The following is a 15,807-nucleotide window of genomic DNA, read 5'->3' on the forward strand; positions in this document are numbered from 1 at the left end:
TGATTTCCTACAAAATACACTGATTTCCTTCAAATACACTGATTTCCTTCAAATACACTGATTTACTACAAATACACTGATTTCCTTCAAATACACTGATTTCCTTCAAATACACTGAAATCCGTCTTATAACTCCATTATAAAATCAGTATTACATAGAAATTAATACACTTTTCTTTTCTTGGTTCAAAACAATTTTATATTTCTGTAACTATATGAAATAAAATGGGGTTTAACATCCTACTTTTCTGCACCTACTGGTCTAATTTAAACAGGCATACATAATGTTCTATGAAAGAAATATTTCCCTGACATGCGGTGCTATAGTTTAGTCTTTTTTTAGGGGATCTTTGAGATGCTGCCAATGTTATATGGTACAAAAGCCCTGGGGTGTTCATCCCATTGAAACGACTACACATTTTCCTCAACAGACTTTCCATCCTGCAACACTCACATGGGAAATCAAACTGGAAAATCACAAGGAACTGTCTTAAGCGGTGGACACACTAGCCGAATGATTCGGCTGAATCGTTCGGCCGAATCAATCGGCGTCGAAATTCGCCTAGTGTGTCCACTGTCATTCGGCCGAATGATTCGCCCGAATCAAACAGGTTTGATATATTCGGCCAAATTATATTCGCCTGGTGTGTCCGCTTCGCCGAAGCATTCGGCCGAATATAGAATTCATTAGTCAATCACCACTCATATCGAGAAGTCACGTGATAGTTTGAAGACATAGACGCCGCCATGTTTAATCATGTGACGTGAAAGGTGATGCAATCGACAGGTTGAATCGGGCGAAGCATTCGGCTAGTGTGTCCACCCATTCGGCCGAATGAAATTCGGCGCCAATTGATTCGGCCGAACGATTCGGCTAATGTGTCCACTGCTTTAGTCATCACTAGGATTGAAACCTTGACTTACTGGTCAGTGAACCAGTGCCATGCCAACCGAATCACCATGGTTCCCAGACGATCAGGAACAATTTGTTCAGACAATATTGACATAATAACTAACTTTGTTAAAACTTAACTACAAAGAATTTTTGAAACATTCAAGGTTTAGAAAATTCTTACCATCTCTCATCCTGAAAGCGCCATTTCTTTGTAATGGTGCTGCTCTTGGTACTGCTGCAGTCTGTGAATCAGATTTAGAACTAGGTTGCATTAACTTCTTAGCTCTAGAAAATTTAAGTTCAATTATTGTTTAAGACTCCATGTGCCATTTGCATTATCGCTAAAATATTAAAATTTCTCATGGCTTAATCCACCCTCAATATCTACGGTACTCAAATTGATTATTTAATATTTAATTATGAAAACAAAATTAAAACACCAATGCTAATTAATCTCCCAGTTTGGATTAAAACTAGGTCCAACAGAAGTAAGGACAAAGGGAAGCTTGTACTTACTCTTCCATATTTGGAATACAGCCACCAACTTTCATCAATCTACCTGACTTCTGATCAGTTTTCACGGCATACCAATGTTCATTTCCTTTCATTTCTTGAACAAAAACGACCTCACCATCCACCAACGGTAAATATTCCGTTCCTTTATATTCAATATTGGTTCTAACAGAGTAAAAAGATACGATATGACAAGCTTAAAACTAATTTGTAAATTAAACATATTAAAAACATCACAAGCTTAACTAATTTGTAAAATAAACGTGTTAAAAACATCACAAATTTCTTATTTTATTTGGGTATGCATATTAGACTGTAAACAGTTCATAGACAGTTCATATTATTAATGTTGCCTTTCATTTGTAGTTCACACAAAACCATGCCAATGCTTAAGACTGTAATATTATATCAATAAAACGTTTTACCGTCAAGATCTGGTCACAGTAATTACATTTCCCCGATTTAGATATTGGTTTGGCAGGCTGAAGCCAAGGGCCTAAAGATCCAGGGGTCTCTCGACGAGGTATATCTTATTTTTGTCACTGTCAGGAGCCTTTCTTACATGCACTGTAGTCTTATACATACATCATCGTACTCAGATTTTCTTCATTGTGTTTAAAAGGAATTGGGAGGGGCCTCATAAGTGGACTAGCCAAGAGTCTCTCTTCATTTATATCCGGCACTGCCTGGTCAGAATCCCTTTGTTTGTAAATTTGTATAACTGACAGTAGGCGAGAACTGGCTGTTAATTATAAACGGTTGCTAAGGTAAATATACAAGTAGCCTCTTTTCACAGAAGGTCATAGGTTTAGGACATCCTACAAGAAGCAATCACATAATGGTGACACTTGTCAATCAATTAGGGAAACCTTCTACCCAGATTTGAGATTTGATTTCTACTGTTCTGATCCTGTGCATACCCCCCCCACCCTTCACCCCCAAAAATCAACCCCCAGACCCCCCCCCCCCACAAAAAAAACCCCAACAAAACAATGAACAGCCTAAATGGGGTTTAACGGCCTACTGTTCTGCTCCGAACTGGGCTAATGAAGACGGGCATACGCCATACATTGTGCTATGAGGAAAATTTTGCCCTGACAGCGGCACTACGGTCTACGGCCTACTTTTATATCGAATTCCAACTGTCAAGGGATCTTTTATGTGTACGCAAATATGTACACAGGGCCTTGGTTTCCCATCTGATCAACTATACATTATCCCTTACATTGTTTATAATTTATGATTATTTTACCTGATGTAAAATTTACCCTGGTCTAAAAATTGTTTTTTGGATTTTGCACCTGTAAATACAAGAAATAATGGTTTACTGGAAGAGTTTAAAGGTCACCGGAAAAGCTTCAATTTTTTTTTTAAATAATGCAAGTAATTATGTCAACATTTCCTGTCCATCCTGTCCATAGGTATAACATGAACCCCAATGTCAATAGTACCTGCAACAGGTAAATTTCAATTTTAGTAATTTCCGCAGTCCTCCATGAGTAGTCGTAACTTTCCGTCAATAAACAATCCATGACGTAATTTGAGTCCTTCTGCTCATATTCTAGTCTATATATCTGTGAGCAGAAGGACTAAAACCAACTGGTTTATGTTGGCCCCCATTACAGTGAAGAATTATGTGACATGATAAAACGGAACTAGCTTACTTCATCTTTCCCTACACACCACGTATACATCATTTTCCTCCTTCGAGTTAAATCATTATTTTTAAGTGGATTAAACGATTAATTCTATTTATTTTCAAATAAAATTAGGTCAGATTTTTTCTTTCCAATCTTGGCCGATTTAGATCATTATATTTTTAAGTGGATGAATTCTATCTATTTTCAAAAAAATTATGTCAGATTTTTTCTTTCAAATCATGGCCGATTGGCCCCTGACACCTCTGGGCCGTTTCTTTCGACAGCGGGATTCGAACCAGTCGAGAGTACTGTTGACCCCTCCCCCATCCCCGCGAACACCTCAATCTTCCATTTGTCTGCTTCTATAGAAAGATGAAAAGAACTCTTGTTACCATATTTACCTGGTACAATATACACGGTTACAATATCTGGTTTTGATTCAATACACTTCTGTACAGCCTTATTAGCCTCGTCTAATGTCATGCCATTTAATACCTGCTCGATATCCTCCCCTTTTACACGATATTTTATCTGTTAATATAAATACGAGATAAATAAAACACGACTGTTTAGAATTTACCAATCTGATTAAAATACAGATCTCTACTACCTGAAGTTCTGACCAGTTGTAGTGGAAGGTTGTGTCGGGGGTCATACAAGCAGCTTTTGACCCTATGACGTCAGACATTTGATTAACCAATCAGCATTGATGTTTCTAGTGGGTTACCCACAGTAGTTCCGTGCACCTCACGCCGTCGTAACATACCGTTTTATTGGCTAATCCCTCACATCAGCCAGAATGTGGGTTATATAACAACTCTTCCAGATCCTAGTGTAGTAAAGACAAGTAAAACGAAATTTTGAACTATAAAATAGGATCTGTTTGTTAATCAGATTGAGAATTTACCACACTGTTATTGTTCATTTAATGCAGCTTCAATTGGTATCAGAAAGAGAGAGAGATGAGGTTTAACGTCCATGACACAAACTATCTCTTCTTGCGACTAACATATGGTTCAAATTTCATTTCAATAACTCGCTTGCGAATAGGGGTCTTTAGCTGTGGGAGGAAACCGGAGGACCCAGAGAAAACCCGCTAGGTTGGACAGGCGACGCTACTTCTTGTCACGCACAAGAGGAGAATCGAAACCACGCCACTTGACTCAATGACAGTCCTTTTGATCTAAAGTGCACACGTTAGATTACCAAACAACCGAACCTCTGATAAACAGATGTCTTAATATAATATTCAAGAATGGAACAAAATTGATCAATTATTTTAAGGCGAGGGAGAAAAACCTCCCCTTGGTCGACATTCAGGTGCTCGGCACCTCAAAAAACATTGACCGAGAATGCAATATAAAAAAAAACATTGGTTTTAAATATGAGCGTATATTGAGAACTAAATAAAACAAGATGACTAGTCATCACCCTCCCGTGCCCTTGAACTTGTTTGGAAGGCATAAGGAAAAACAATTTCTTGGAATATCAATGGGAGTAGTACGAAGATTCATCTGGGACGGACGGACCCCATTTCAACATCCCTCCCTAACTTCATTCGGCACGGGATAATAACTGACCTGTACGATGATGTCTCCTATTGAGATATTAGCGTCGTCTATTTGTAAATTCATCACTTCTATCTGATCACCGTTACATGTTAGTTTGACGGAGTTTAACGTATTAACACTTAATAGTACTGGATGTTCTTTCTCATACCTTTAAAATATATTAATATTATATATAATAGTACTTGATGTTCTTTCTCATACTTTTAAAATATAAAATAAAATATATAAAATACGGCCCTGGTTCTCATACAATGTTCTCAGACAATCTTTACCAAAAATCTGATGAGGGAGAGAAGTTTTTATTTTTGTGTTTTTTATTTTGTCAAAGGAAAATTTGGCTAAATGTTGTTTATAGGAAGGTTTGATTATCCAGTATTATTTATGTAGTCAGTAACATTTATGAGGGTGGTGTACTTGATAAATGAGTCTATGACATATTTCTCGATTCATTAGTTTTTTTTTTACAGAGCTGCTTCCTGTAATTTGGGGTAAACATTAACGTGCCATGATTAAGGAGATTGTTTTTATTTTTAAATTTTAAAATAAAAACGGGTCTGGCAGCCCTTTTTAAGAGTATCCAAGAACCAGAATATAATGGGCAAGCGACCGTACAATCTTCGGATCGAAACCATGTCACATGACTCAATGACTGACCTTATAATCTAAAGTGAATGCGCCATGATTTCAACCACTCAACCCATAATGAAAAAAAGATAAAGTGGGTGACAGATCAAAATCATCTGCAGGAATAAAAACACAGTCTAATCAAAATTATACCCACATTCCTTTTGGGGGATGTGCAGGGCGGGGGGGGGGGGGTATTTGAACGTGTATATCACATAATAGCTGAATGTTAATTACACTTTTAATATTCTAGCTGGTGAATTAGGAACAAGTATATCATCTATTTCAAAATATTCTGGTAAACTTGATTCTTGTGATGAGATGGATGATCGACTCATTGAATGCATCAAGTTGGTTCCTGAAAATATAGTCAAATATAAAATGACAGGGTGTTTAGCGTCCTACTTTCCTGCACCGACTGGGATAATGATGAGGGGCATATGAGGTAAATTTTGCCCGGACAGTGGCACTATATCCTACTCTTATACATGTATAAGTTTTACTTTTGCTTTTAGGGTTAATTCTACACAAGTACGCTTACTACGGGGTTTTTCCATTACGCAGGTGAAGGTCGAATAAGAAATAATACACTTGACAAAATTTACTCGTACATACAGATGAAGGCCGAATAAGAAATGATAATCTACAAAATTTACTCATATAAATAGCAAATAAATGATTAGTTTTAATCACCTAATCGTTATTAATTTCTTTGTTTAAATTAAACACCCAATGAGAAATTCCATTGTTTAAAAAACGAAACCAACAAAGAAAGATTAGCGGCTTGTTAAATGGCTGCGATGAAATCAATCAACCACAAATGCTTGATTGCTTTGATCTTGGTCATTAGATTGACTAATCCTTGTCAGTGGTCGTTATTGCTTTGATCTCGGTCGCGGGCTTACTAATCCCAATCAGTGGTCGTTATCGCGAGTCACAAAAACAATGAATTTGACTGATTGGGACTGGCTTCGGTGGTCGTAATCCGTAATAGTGAGTTGCCCATATTACTGAGTTCAATTTATAAGGAATATAGAAGAAATAAATTGGTTCTTTTAATATGTGGTCGTATACGTGAGTTGCACGTAATACTGAGTTGGTCATTAAGCGGGATTTCACTGTATATCGAATTCTAACTGTCACGGGTTCTTTTAAGTGCGGGGGGTTGGATAGCTGAATGGTTAGCGTGCACGCGCTGTATCATAAAGTCTGTCATTGAGTCGACTGGCGTGGTTTCGAATCCCCTGTTGTACGTGGCAAGGAGTAGGGTCGTTTGTCCAACCTCGTGGTTTCCTCCCACTGCTGAAAGACCCCTACGCGCAAGCGAATTATGTAAATAAAATTAAACCATATGTTAGTCTCGAAATGACCTAGTTTGTGTCGAGTGGACACTATCGCCTACTCTTATATCGAATTCCAACTGCCAAGGGATCTTTTACGTGCATTCCAATGTTTACACGGGACCTCAGTTTTTTGTCTCATCTGAAGGACTAGACAGCTGTCCTTGTCAGGCCCTCTGTCCTGCATCACTGAAAAGGGGAAACCACGTCGGAAAACCGGGGCACGAAATGGGGGTACTAAATTAATTATTCTTACTGTTTAGATAGGCTTATCTAAAGGGAACTAATAGTAGGGTGGTCCACAGGAGCTTACCAGTTCATTCAGTAAGAGCGATCACGATCAAGAGCGAAATGACACTACTAAGATTTACTTTATAATGAGATTCATGATGGCATCAAGCAAACTTCAATCGAAACAGTGCATCTAACAGGTGTCACATGACCTCACACGACAAGAGATATATATCCAAGTAGTCCTACAGCTAGTAAAACCAGCGGATGCCAGGTAGGATACGCCCACATTTTGCAAGAGATGGATAGAGAACAAGCTTAAAAAAAGTGATTTTTTTGTACAATCAAGGGCCATAATTCATAAAGATATGCACGAATATCAAAAAGAACCAAGATCTTTGGGTTATAAACAGGCATTTCAAGTTTCATCAAAATCAGATGAAAATTGTGACCTCTAATGTGTCCACAAGCTAAAAACGTGATTTTTCGAAAAATCAGGGGGCCATAATCCATGAAGTTATGGTCCGATACATGCCAATATCGAAAGGAACAGAGATCTGTGGGGGGTAGACCTATATTTTAAGTTTTGTCAAAATCGAATAAAAATTGTGACCTGTACAGTGTTCACAAACAAATTGTGGACAGGGGTGACGACAATATACGTAAAAAAATCCAACATATAAATAGGCCTACTTTGAAAATCAGTGTAGATTTCATCTTCTTCATCTCCGTTGTCACCGCAGTCGTACGGATAACCCAATTGTGCTATGGTTGAGTCTGATTTCTCCAGACTTTTCTTTTTAATCTCTGGTGCAGGCCTGGCTTTGATTGTGTCTCGTGTAGGTTCCTTATCATATTCACAATAATCACTAGTATATTGTTCGGTATTTATAGAACAGGGGGCTGGTGCTGGTAATGTTGAGGACTTTTGTTGCGCTATAGAAGAAATAATAATAATAATAATATAAATCCAAGAAATTCCTATATAGCAAAAGGCACAACTTCTGTAATAGGTTGATGTGTGTACAAGTTTCAAAAAGATATCTTGAGCGGTTTATGAGACACACGGACGGAGCCCATTTCAATATTCCTCCCTAACTTTGTTTGGTGTAGGATAATAAATACATTATGTTTTATCACCATGGTGATATTGTGTGTTTAAAGATATCATGTTTTATCACCATGGTGATATTGTGTGTTTAAAGATACCATGTTTTATCACCATGGTGACATTGTGTGTTTAAAGATATCATGTTTTATCACCATGGTGATATTGTGTGTTTAAAGATATCATGTTTTATCACGATTGAGCATTTTGAAGGATGGGCAAGTCTGAATTTTGATATCTTTCTCCTCATGATTAAAAAAAAAAAAAATCTAAAATTCTGACTCTACAAAATACCTGTGATTATAGTGTTACTTTGTTATGGTTCCCCTTGGGACTAGGCCTAAGCTAAGCATGTTTGAAAACCTCTGGCATGTACGTGTTTACTTTAAAAAAAAGTCTAGCCGGTACAGTGTTTACTTGAAAAAACTCTGGCCTGTAGAGTGTTTACTTAAAAAACGCTCTGGCCTGTACAATGTTTACTTTAAAAAAAACACTCCGGCCTGTACAGAGAGAGAGAGAAATGGGGTTTAACGTCCACTCGACACAAACTAGGTCATTTCAGGACTAACATATGGTTTAATTTTATTTACATAATTCGCTTGCGTGTAGGGGTCTTTGGCAGTGGGAGGAAACCGGAGGACCCGGAGAAAACCCACGAGGTTGTACAGGTGACCCTACTCCTTGTCACGTACAACCGGGGATTCGAAACCATGCCTGTCGACTCAATGACAGACTTTATGATACAGCGCGCGCACGCTAACCATTCAGCCATCCCCCCCCCCCCCCCCCCGGGGTGTGTACAGGATGTATAAAAGTAGGATATAACAGTTACTTACTAATTGTGTAGTTTCTTAACGAACTTGATGTTAGTTCATCAACAGCACTAGGAGGTAGAACAGGCTTCTTCTTTTTCTGTTGTCTATACGTATTCAGTCGTTCCCTCTAAAGTGATAAAATAAATGAGTTTATCTTTCATTTACCTTAACGAAATGAAATGAGGTTTAACGTCCTACTTTTCTGGACCAACTGGGTTAATGGAGAACATGAACACACACCACACAGTGTGCTACAAGGGAAATTTTGCCTGCACAAGGGGCGTTACAGCCTACTCTTGTATCTTATTTTGCACCATCTTAATGACTATAAATTTCCACTTGTCCGGTCCTCTTGTCCTGCGTCACTGACAAGGGGAGACCAATGATGTAAAAACCTGATGAACTTTCACAACCAAAAATGGGATAGAACACAGGACCGCCCGATTAGCGAGCCATCATCTTACTCACAGAGCCAAGGCGACTCACCTTGTCAATATAAAGTTGCTCAATCTCATACTTAAAATAGAAATTGATAGTACAAGGGATGTCACATGAAGGGTTAAAAATAGAATTTTAGAAATTTAGCGTTCCCTTTTCAATAAAAATGAGAAAACAAAAATTGAAAAACAGCATCCATTTTCTTGAAAAGCTAAATTAACATAAAAAAAAAGTTGCTGGTGCTTATATATTTCGTTTCGTTTTTTTTATACTTTCGATGGCCTACACTACAAGAAGATCTGACCGGATGTACTGGAAGGTTGCGTGAGGGGTCATACAGGCAGCTTTTGACCCTATGACGTCAGACATTTGATTAACCAAACATCATTGATGTTTCTAGTGGATTACCCACAGTTCCGTGCACCACACGCCAAAAGCTCGCTGTAACAGACCGTTTCATTGGCTAATCCCTCACATCATCCAGAACATGTCAAAGGTAACAATTCCTCCAGATCCTAGTGTAGTAAAGACAAGTAAAATGAAATTTTGAACTATAAAAAATACGAAAGAAATAAGATCTGTGTTTTAATGAGATTGCGTAAGTTGATGAAAGATATTAACTGGTTAATGTGATGTAAAGCTTATTATTATTAAACTAAACATGCGTTATATAACAGCTAAATCTGCCTATTGCAGGTGTTTATTTTGGCTTCAAATGTTATATCACATACTAATTCATTAGCGTGTATCTAGTCTCTATCATGCAAAATATAGGTTACTAGGCAACAAAACATCACAGCAGCTAAATCATCCAAGCCTTTAATAAAAGTTGCTGCATAAGTAAGTAAGTAAGTAAATTTTATTGCATAAAAACGCCCACGAGGAGCAGCATACAATTACAAAAATTACATAAATACAATACAACAAATATACATGTAACAATTAAACGAACATTAATACAATGCAATGCAAATAACGAATGTATTATATGTATATAAAGCTAGAAATCAATTAAATAGCAGGGGGGGGGGGGGGGTAATAGGCATGTGCTTCCTTTAGGACTCTTTTGTTTCGGAGTTAAATTATGTTATTTATTGTAAATAAGGTAGAAGGTGTAGCAGATAATGCATCACTCTCGGTTTTTGTAAGCATGAAAGACAAAAGAGCGCACAAATTTTGCAACTGGTGAGGTTGGGTCAAACATGACATCGAAGGGGAATGGTAGACTGTTGGCGTATAAGGCAGGGTACAAAATATTATTTCGAATGGTTTCATGTTTTGTACATTCCATTAGAAAATGAAACTCATCCTCCACAATATTGTTAGAGCAGTGTCTACAAATTCTGTATCTTTTGGCAATGTTATGGTACCGACCTCTCTCTATTTGAAGTTGGTGAGAGCTAAGGCGGAGGGATGTCACTGAACATTTATACTGTTTGTTAGATACGGACAGGAGATATGCTGGCGGTTTTGAAATTCTTGTCATAAAACTGCTGTATGTTCTAAGTTTTGGCTATGGCTGGTATAGTTATCTTTTATATTACAGGTATTTAAATAAAATGAGTTGAATTTAGATTCTAACAAGGATTTTATATTATATTTGGAAAGATTATTGATATTAATGTCATACTCATTTATTATTTTAAGGATCGCGGCAGACCAGGAAAGTTTGGGTACTTTTAGCGCAATTTTAACATCTTCATCAAATGGTGCAGTCAAGATAGTGTGGGAATGAGATGGATTAGATTTTAGATCATTCAGTCGTTTATAATATAACAACATTTTTTGGTACACAGTGAAGTGAAGAGGGAAAAGTCCAAGTTCAGACAGGCAGTCAATATTTGAAGTTTTAGGGAGCTGCATTAAGATTGATTTCGCTTTTTTCTTTGTTATTGAATTTAATTCAATTTTGTTCCAGTTTTTTGTGGTATTGTTCTTGCTATGAGCAATTTGAGATCCCCAGAGTTCCGAGGCATATGAAGCGATGGGTTTAACAATTGCTTCATATACTATCAGTAAAATTTCAGTTGGTAAATCATCACTGCCACAAATTTTATTGCGTAAACTGAACCAGGCACTTCTTGCTTTATGTGAGCCATTATTTGTAAAATTGACACCTAAATATTGGTATGAAGAGACATGATCTATTTTGCTATTTCCAATATTAAAATTAATGACAGTTTTACTTTTATTACATTTTTTGTTAGAAATGAGCATAGCTTTAGATTTTTGAAGATTAACATTTAACTTCCAATCCTTACAGAATTGGTTAAGTTTATTTAAACTGTTCTGTAAGCTATGGGGGGTAGTTGACATAAGAACAAGGTCATCCGCAAATAATAGATGGGATATGTTACAGCTTTCTAGAGTCGGAGCGTCATTATTTTCGTTATGTAGGTAGGACTGTAGATCATTTATATATATATTGAAGAGAGTTGGGACTCAGGACACACCCTTGTTTTACTCCTGCATTTGAAATAATAGGGAGAGATATACTATTGGTTTTTATTATATATTTAGTATTTTCATACATAGACTTAATGAGTTGCAATACATTACCATTGATATTATGTCGTAACAATTTTAATAGTAGTCCCTTTCGCCAAATAGTGTCAAAAGCCTTAGTAAAATCGATAAAACTGAGGTAAATATTTCTATTAAGACTTTTATATTTATTTAATATGGTTTTAAGAATAAACATGTTGTCAGACGTTTCTAAAATATTTTCGAAATCCACTCTGAGCATTATCTAATAATTTATTATCCTCAAGATGATCTGAAATCCTGGCATTTATTATTGATAAAAAACACTTACTGAGACAACTGGCCAGAGGAATGCCTCTATGATTATTTGGGTCATTTTTATCACTTTTTTTGTGAATTGGGACAATAAATGACTCACCCCAGGCTTTGGGGAATACACCTGAGAAAAGAATAAGGTTAAAATACTTTATATAGTTGTCAATCATAATATTGAGCGATGCAATTAGCATTTCATTGATAATTAGGTCAGGACCACTGGATTTGTTTCTTTTAAGGTTTCTAAATGCGGAACGAACTTCAGAGGCAGTGATTTCTCTATTTAGATCTGTATTTAATTTTGAATTTTTTACTTCATTTTCAAACTGTATATTTAGTTTATTATCATCTGATACTGTCGTATCCTCCTTAACACCAAATAAGGAAGTGAAATGTTCTTCCCAATTTTTGAGAGAGATGTCTTCATTATCTTTTTTATTATCGTCTTTAATAAGGGAATTCACAAGTGACCATTATTCTTAAGGATTATTAGTTTGCAGATCATTTAATTTGTTGAGAATTTGATATTTAGCTTCACGGCTCTTGAATTTTGTGACCTTTTTATAGGGTTTTTTCCTCTTGTAATAAATTTCACGTAACAGATTGTTATTAGGGTTGTTATTAAGGTTATGTTGTGCTTGAACCATATCACGTTTGAGGATTCTACAATTTTTATCAAACCATTTGGTTTTTTTTACTACTATTCATTGTGAATCATCAAGTAAATAATCAGTGGCTGCCAGGCAGGATACGCCCACATTTTGAAAGATGGATAAAGAACAGGCGAAAAAAGAAAAAAAAACATGATTTTTCGTCCAATTAGGGGCTATAATCCAAGAAGTTATGGTCTGATGCACGAATATTGAAAGTGATTGAGATCTTTCAGATATAAACATATATTTTAAGTTTCATCAAAATTGGACAAAAATTGTGATCTCTAGCAGGTCCACACTTTGGTATTACATACTTTTACACAATTCATGTTCAAAGAGTGGCCATTTATATAACAACTCTTCCAGATCCTAGTGTAGTGAAGACAATTTTGAACTATAAAATAAAGAACGAAATAGGATCTGTGTTTTAATCAGATTGACAGACGTACGGACAGGGGCGATGACATAATACAACCACAATTGTATGAGGGCATATGGCATATATAATAAAAACTGAAAATTAGAAATGTCAATATTGACAGTGAGAATATATTCATGCTCATGCATACTATTTTCTCTTTTTCAGATGTATAAGACACATATTTTAACTGAAAGAGAGAGGGTTTAACGTCCACTCAACACAAACTAGGTCATTTCGGGACTAACATATGGTTCAATTTTATTTCAATAATTCGCTTGTGCGTTGGGGTCTTTAGTAGTAGGAGGTTGGACAGGCGACCCTACTCTTTGTCCAGTACAACCGGCGAATCGAAACCACGCCAGTTGACTCAATGACAGTACTTATGATACAGCGCACTCGCTAACCATTCGGCCATCCCCCCCCCCCCCCCTCCCCGGCTTCCTAAGACAGAAAAGTAGGATGTTAAACCTACACAATGTCAAGATGAAATTCATCCAAGCATCTAATTCAAAGCCATTGTGTCTTATACATCAGAAAATACATCATGCATAAATTTGTCTATTAATAAAAATATGTGTTAATTGATCAAACTACCATTTCGTGGGTGAAACCATTCTGAAAAAATAGAAAATAAAACGTGCATTAACTACATTGTTCTGACTATAATCTTTATGGAAGAACAACTATTCATCTATTCACCATAACTAGATCGAGTAATATAAATTATATAATATAATTATGGAAGAACAACTATTCATCTATTCACCATAACTAGATCGAGTAATATAAATTATATAATATAATTATGGAAAAACAACTATTCATCTATTCTCCATAACTAGATCGAGTAATATAAATTATATAATATAATTATGGAAGAACAACTATTCATCTATTTAGTAACTAGATCGAGTAATATAAATTATATAATATAATTATGGAAGAACAACTATTAATTTATCTAGTAACTAGATCGAGTAATATAAGATAGGTTGCCAGGCAACAAAACATACGCCCACAGCAGCTAAATCATCCGAGCAGTCGACAAGGGTTGTCGCATATTTATTCTTTAGGGGAATTAGGGGAATTTAATTGACAATTTCATACAGATTACATAATTTTCGTCATTTGAGGGTTCACAAGGTTCTAAAAACTAAAACAAGGGCCATAACTCTGGAAGTAATCTACAGAAATTGTTGAAACTCAAATAATGCATATAAATTTCATACAGATCGGATGATAACTTTTGTTGTTCGAATGTTCACAAGGTTAAACAAAGTAAAACAAGGGTCATAACTCTAGAAGTAATTGACGGAAATTGCCGACATTCAATAGGCTTCTTCATTTCACTAATTTAAATGATTCATATGAATTTCATACAGATTAAGTGATAAGATTTGTCGTTCAAGCTTTCACAAGATTTAACAAAGTTAAACAAGGGCCATAACTCTAGATGTAATTAACGGAAATTTGCTGAAACTCAATAGGCTTGTTAGTTTTACTAATTTAAACGATACCTATAAATTTCATACAGATCGGATAATAACTTTTGTTGTTAGAGCATTCACTCATGGTGTAATAAATGGAAATTGCTGAAATTCAATAGGGTTCTTCGTTGCACTAATTTAAATGATAAGTGTTGTCATTAGAGAGTTCACAAGATTCAACAAAGTGAAACAAGGGCCATAACTCTAGATGTAATTAACGGAAATTGCTGAAATTCAATAGGCTTCTTTGTTGCACTAATTTAAATGATGCATATAAATTTCATACAGATCGGTTGATAAATTTTGTCGTTCACAAGGTGCAACAAAGTGAAACAAGGACCATAACTCCAGAAATTAACGGAAGTTATTGAAATTACATAGGATTCTTCATCTCACTAATGCAAACAACATATATCAATTTCAAAACAATCAGATGATAAATGTAACCTGTAGAGTGTTCACAAGAAATTGTGGACGATGGAAGGACGGACGGGGGCGACGGCAATATATGACCACATTTCCATGGGGCGTATAAAATTATATAATATAATTATGGAAGAAAACAACTACTTAATTTAACTAGTACCATAACCAGATAGAGTAATATAAATTAAATTATAACATATTTTTATAGAACAACTAATTGAAATTACAGTAATAAATGTGAAGGAAACTTCTATAATACTATAATCTAGACAAGCAATAACAACTAATCTAAAATTATGCAGGACAACACAAGATCAAAGGCAAGATACTAGAAACTAGTTTTCCCCCCACCCCCAAAATAAACACACACACACCCACACACACGCGCACGCACGCCATTATACCAGAATTCTTACTTTTGACAAAAAAATCATTCATGTTAACCCAGCATATAATTATGGATTGTACTAAGTCAAAGTATATAAAATATTGGGCTATTGGGGATAGTTTAGTCAAATTATATAAGCTATTATTGGGCCTTTAAGGATAGTTTAGTCAAAGTATATGAGATATTGGGGATAGTTGAGTCAAATTATAAAGTTATTGATGATAGTTGAGTCAAATTATATAAGATATTGTTGATAGTTGAGTCAAATTATATACGATATTGATGATAGTGGAGTCAAATTATATCAGATATTGGTGATAGTGGAGTCAAATTATATAAGTTATTGATGATAGTTGAGTCAAATCAAAAAAGATATTGGTGACAGTTTAGTCAATATATTGAGTGTAGTTTTGTGAGACTATATTATTTTTATTTGGCTACCATAGTTTATAATAATA

At 35.7% G+C, this 15,807-nt stretch overlaps 1 protein-coding gene across 3 annotated transcripts in view; it reads right to left on the reverse strand.

Annotated features, from left to right (window-relative positions):
* Nucleotides 1-15,807, reverse strand: part of LOC126810052 (uncharacterized) — a 42,678-nt gene that overhangs the window by 8,654 nt on the left and 18,217 nt on the right. For 2 of the 3 annotated variants that reach the window (XM_050534999.2, XM_050534997.2), the window contains exons 11-19: nt 13,643-13,663; nt 8,759-8,864; nt 7,508-7,750; nt 5,481-5,601; nt 4,629-4,767; nt 3,450-3,579; nt 2,661-2,709; nt 1,412-1,573; nt 1,077-1,180 (exon numbers count right to left, since the gene is read on the reverse strand). In XM_050534999.2, the coding sequence (XP_050390956.1) occupies nt 1,077-1,180; nt 1,412-1,573; nt 2,661-2,709; nt 3,450-3,579; nt 4,629-4,767; nt 5,481-5,601; nt 7,508-7,750; nt 8,759-8,864; nt 13,643-13,663 (1,075 nt within the window). The remainder of the gene's footprint in view (nt 1-1,076; nt 1,181-1,411; nt 1,574-2,660; nt 2,710-3,449; nt 3,580-4,628; nt 4,768-5,480; nt 5,602-7,507; nt 7,751-8,758; nt 8,865-13,642; nt 13,664-15,807) is intronic. The other variant, XM_050534998.2, reaches the window with a different exon arrangement.

The sequence above is a fragment of the Patella vulgata genome, chromosome 2, assembly GCF_932274485.2.
Source record: "Patella vulgata chromosome 2, xgPatVulg1.2, whole genome shotgun sequence".
NCBI lineage: Eukaryota > Metazoa > Mollusca > Gastropoda > Patellidae > Patella > Patella vulgata.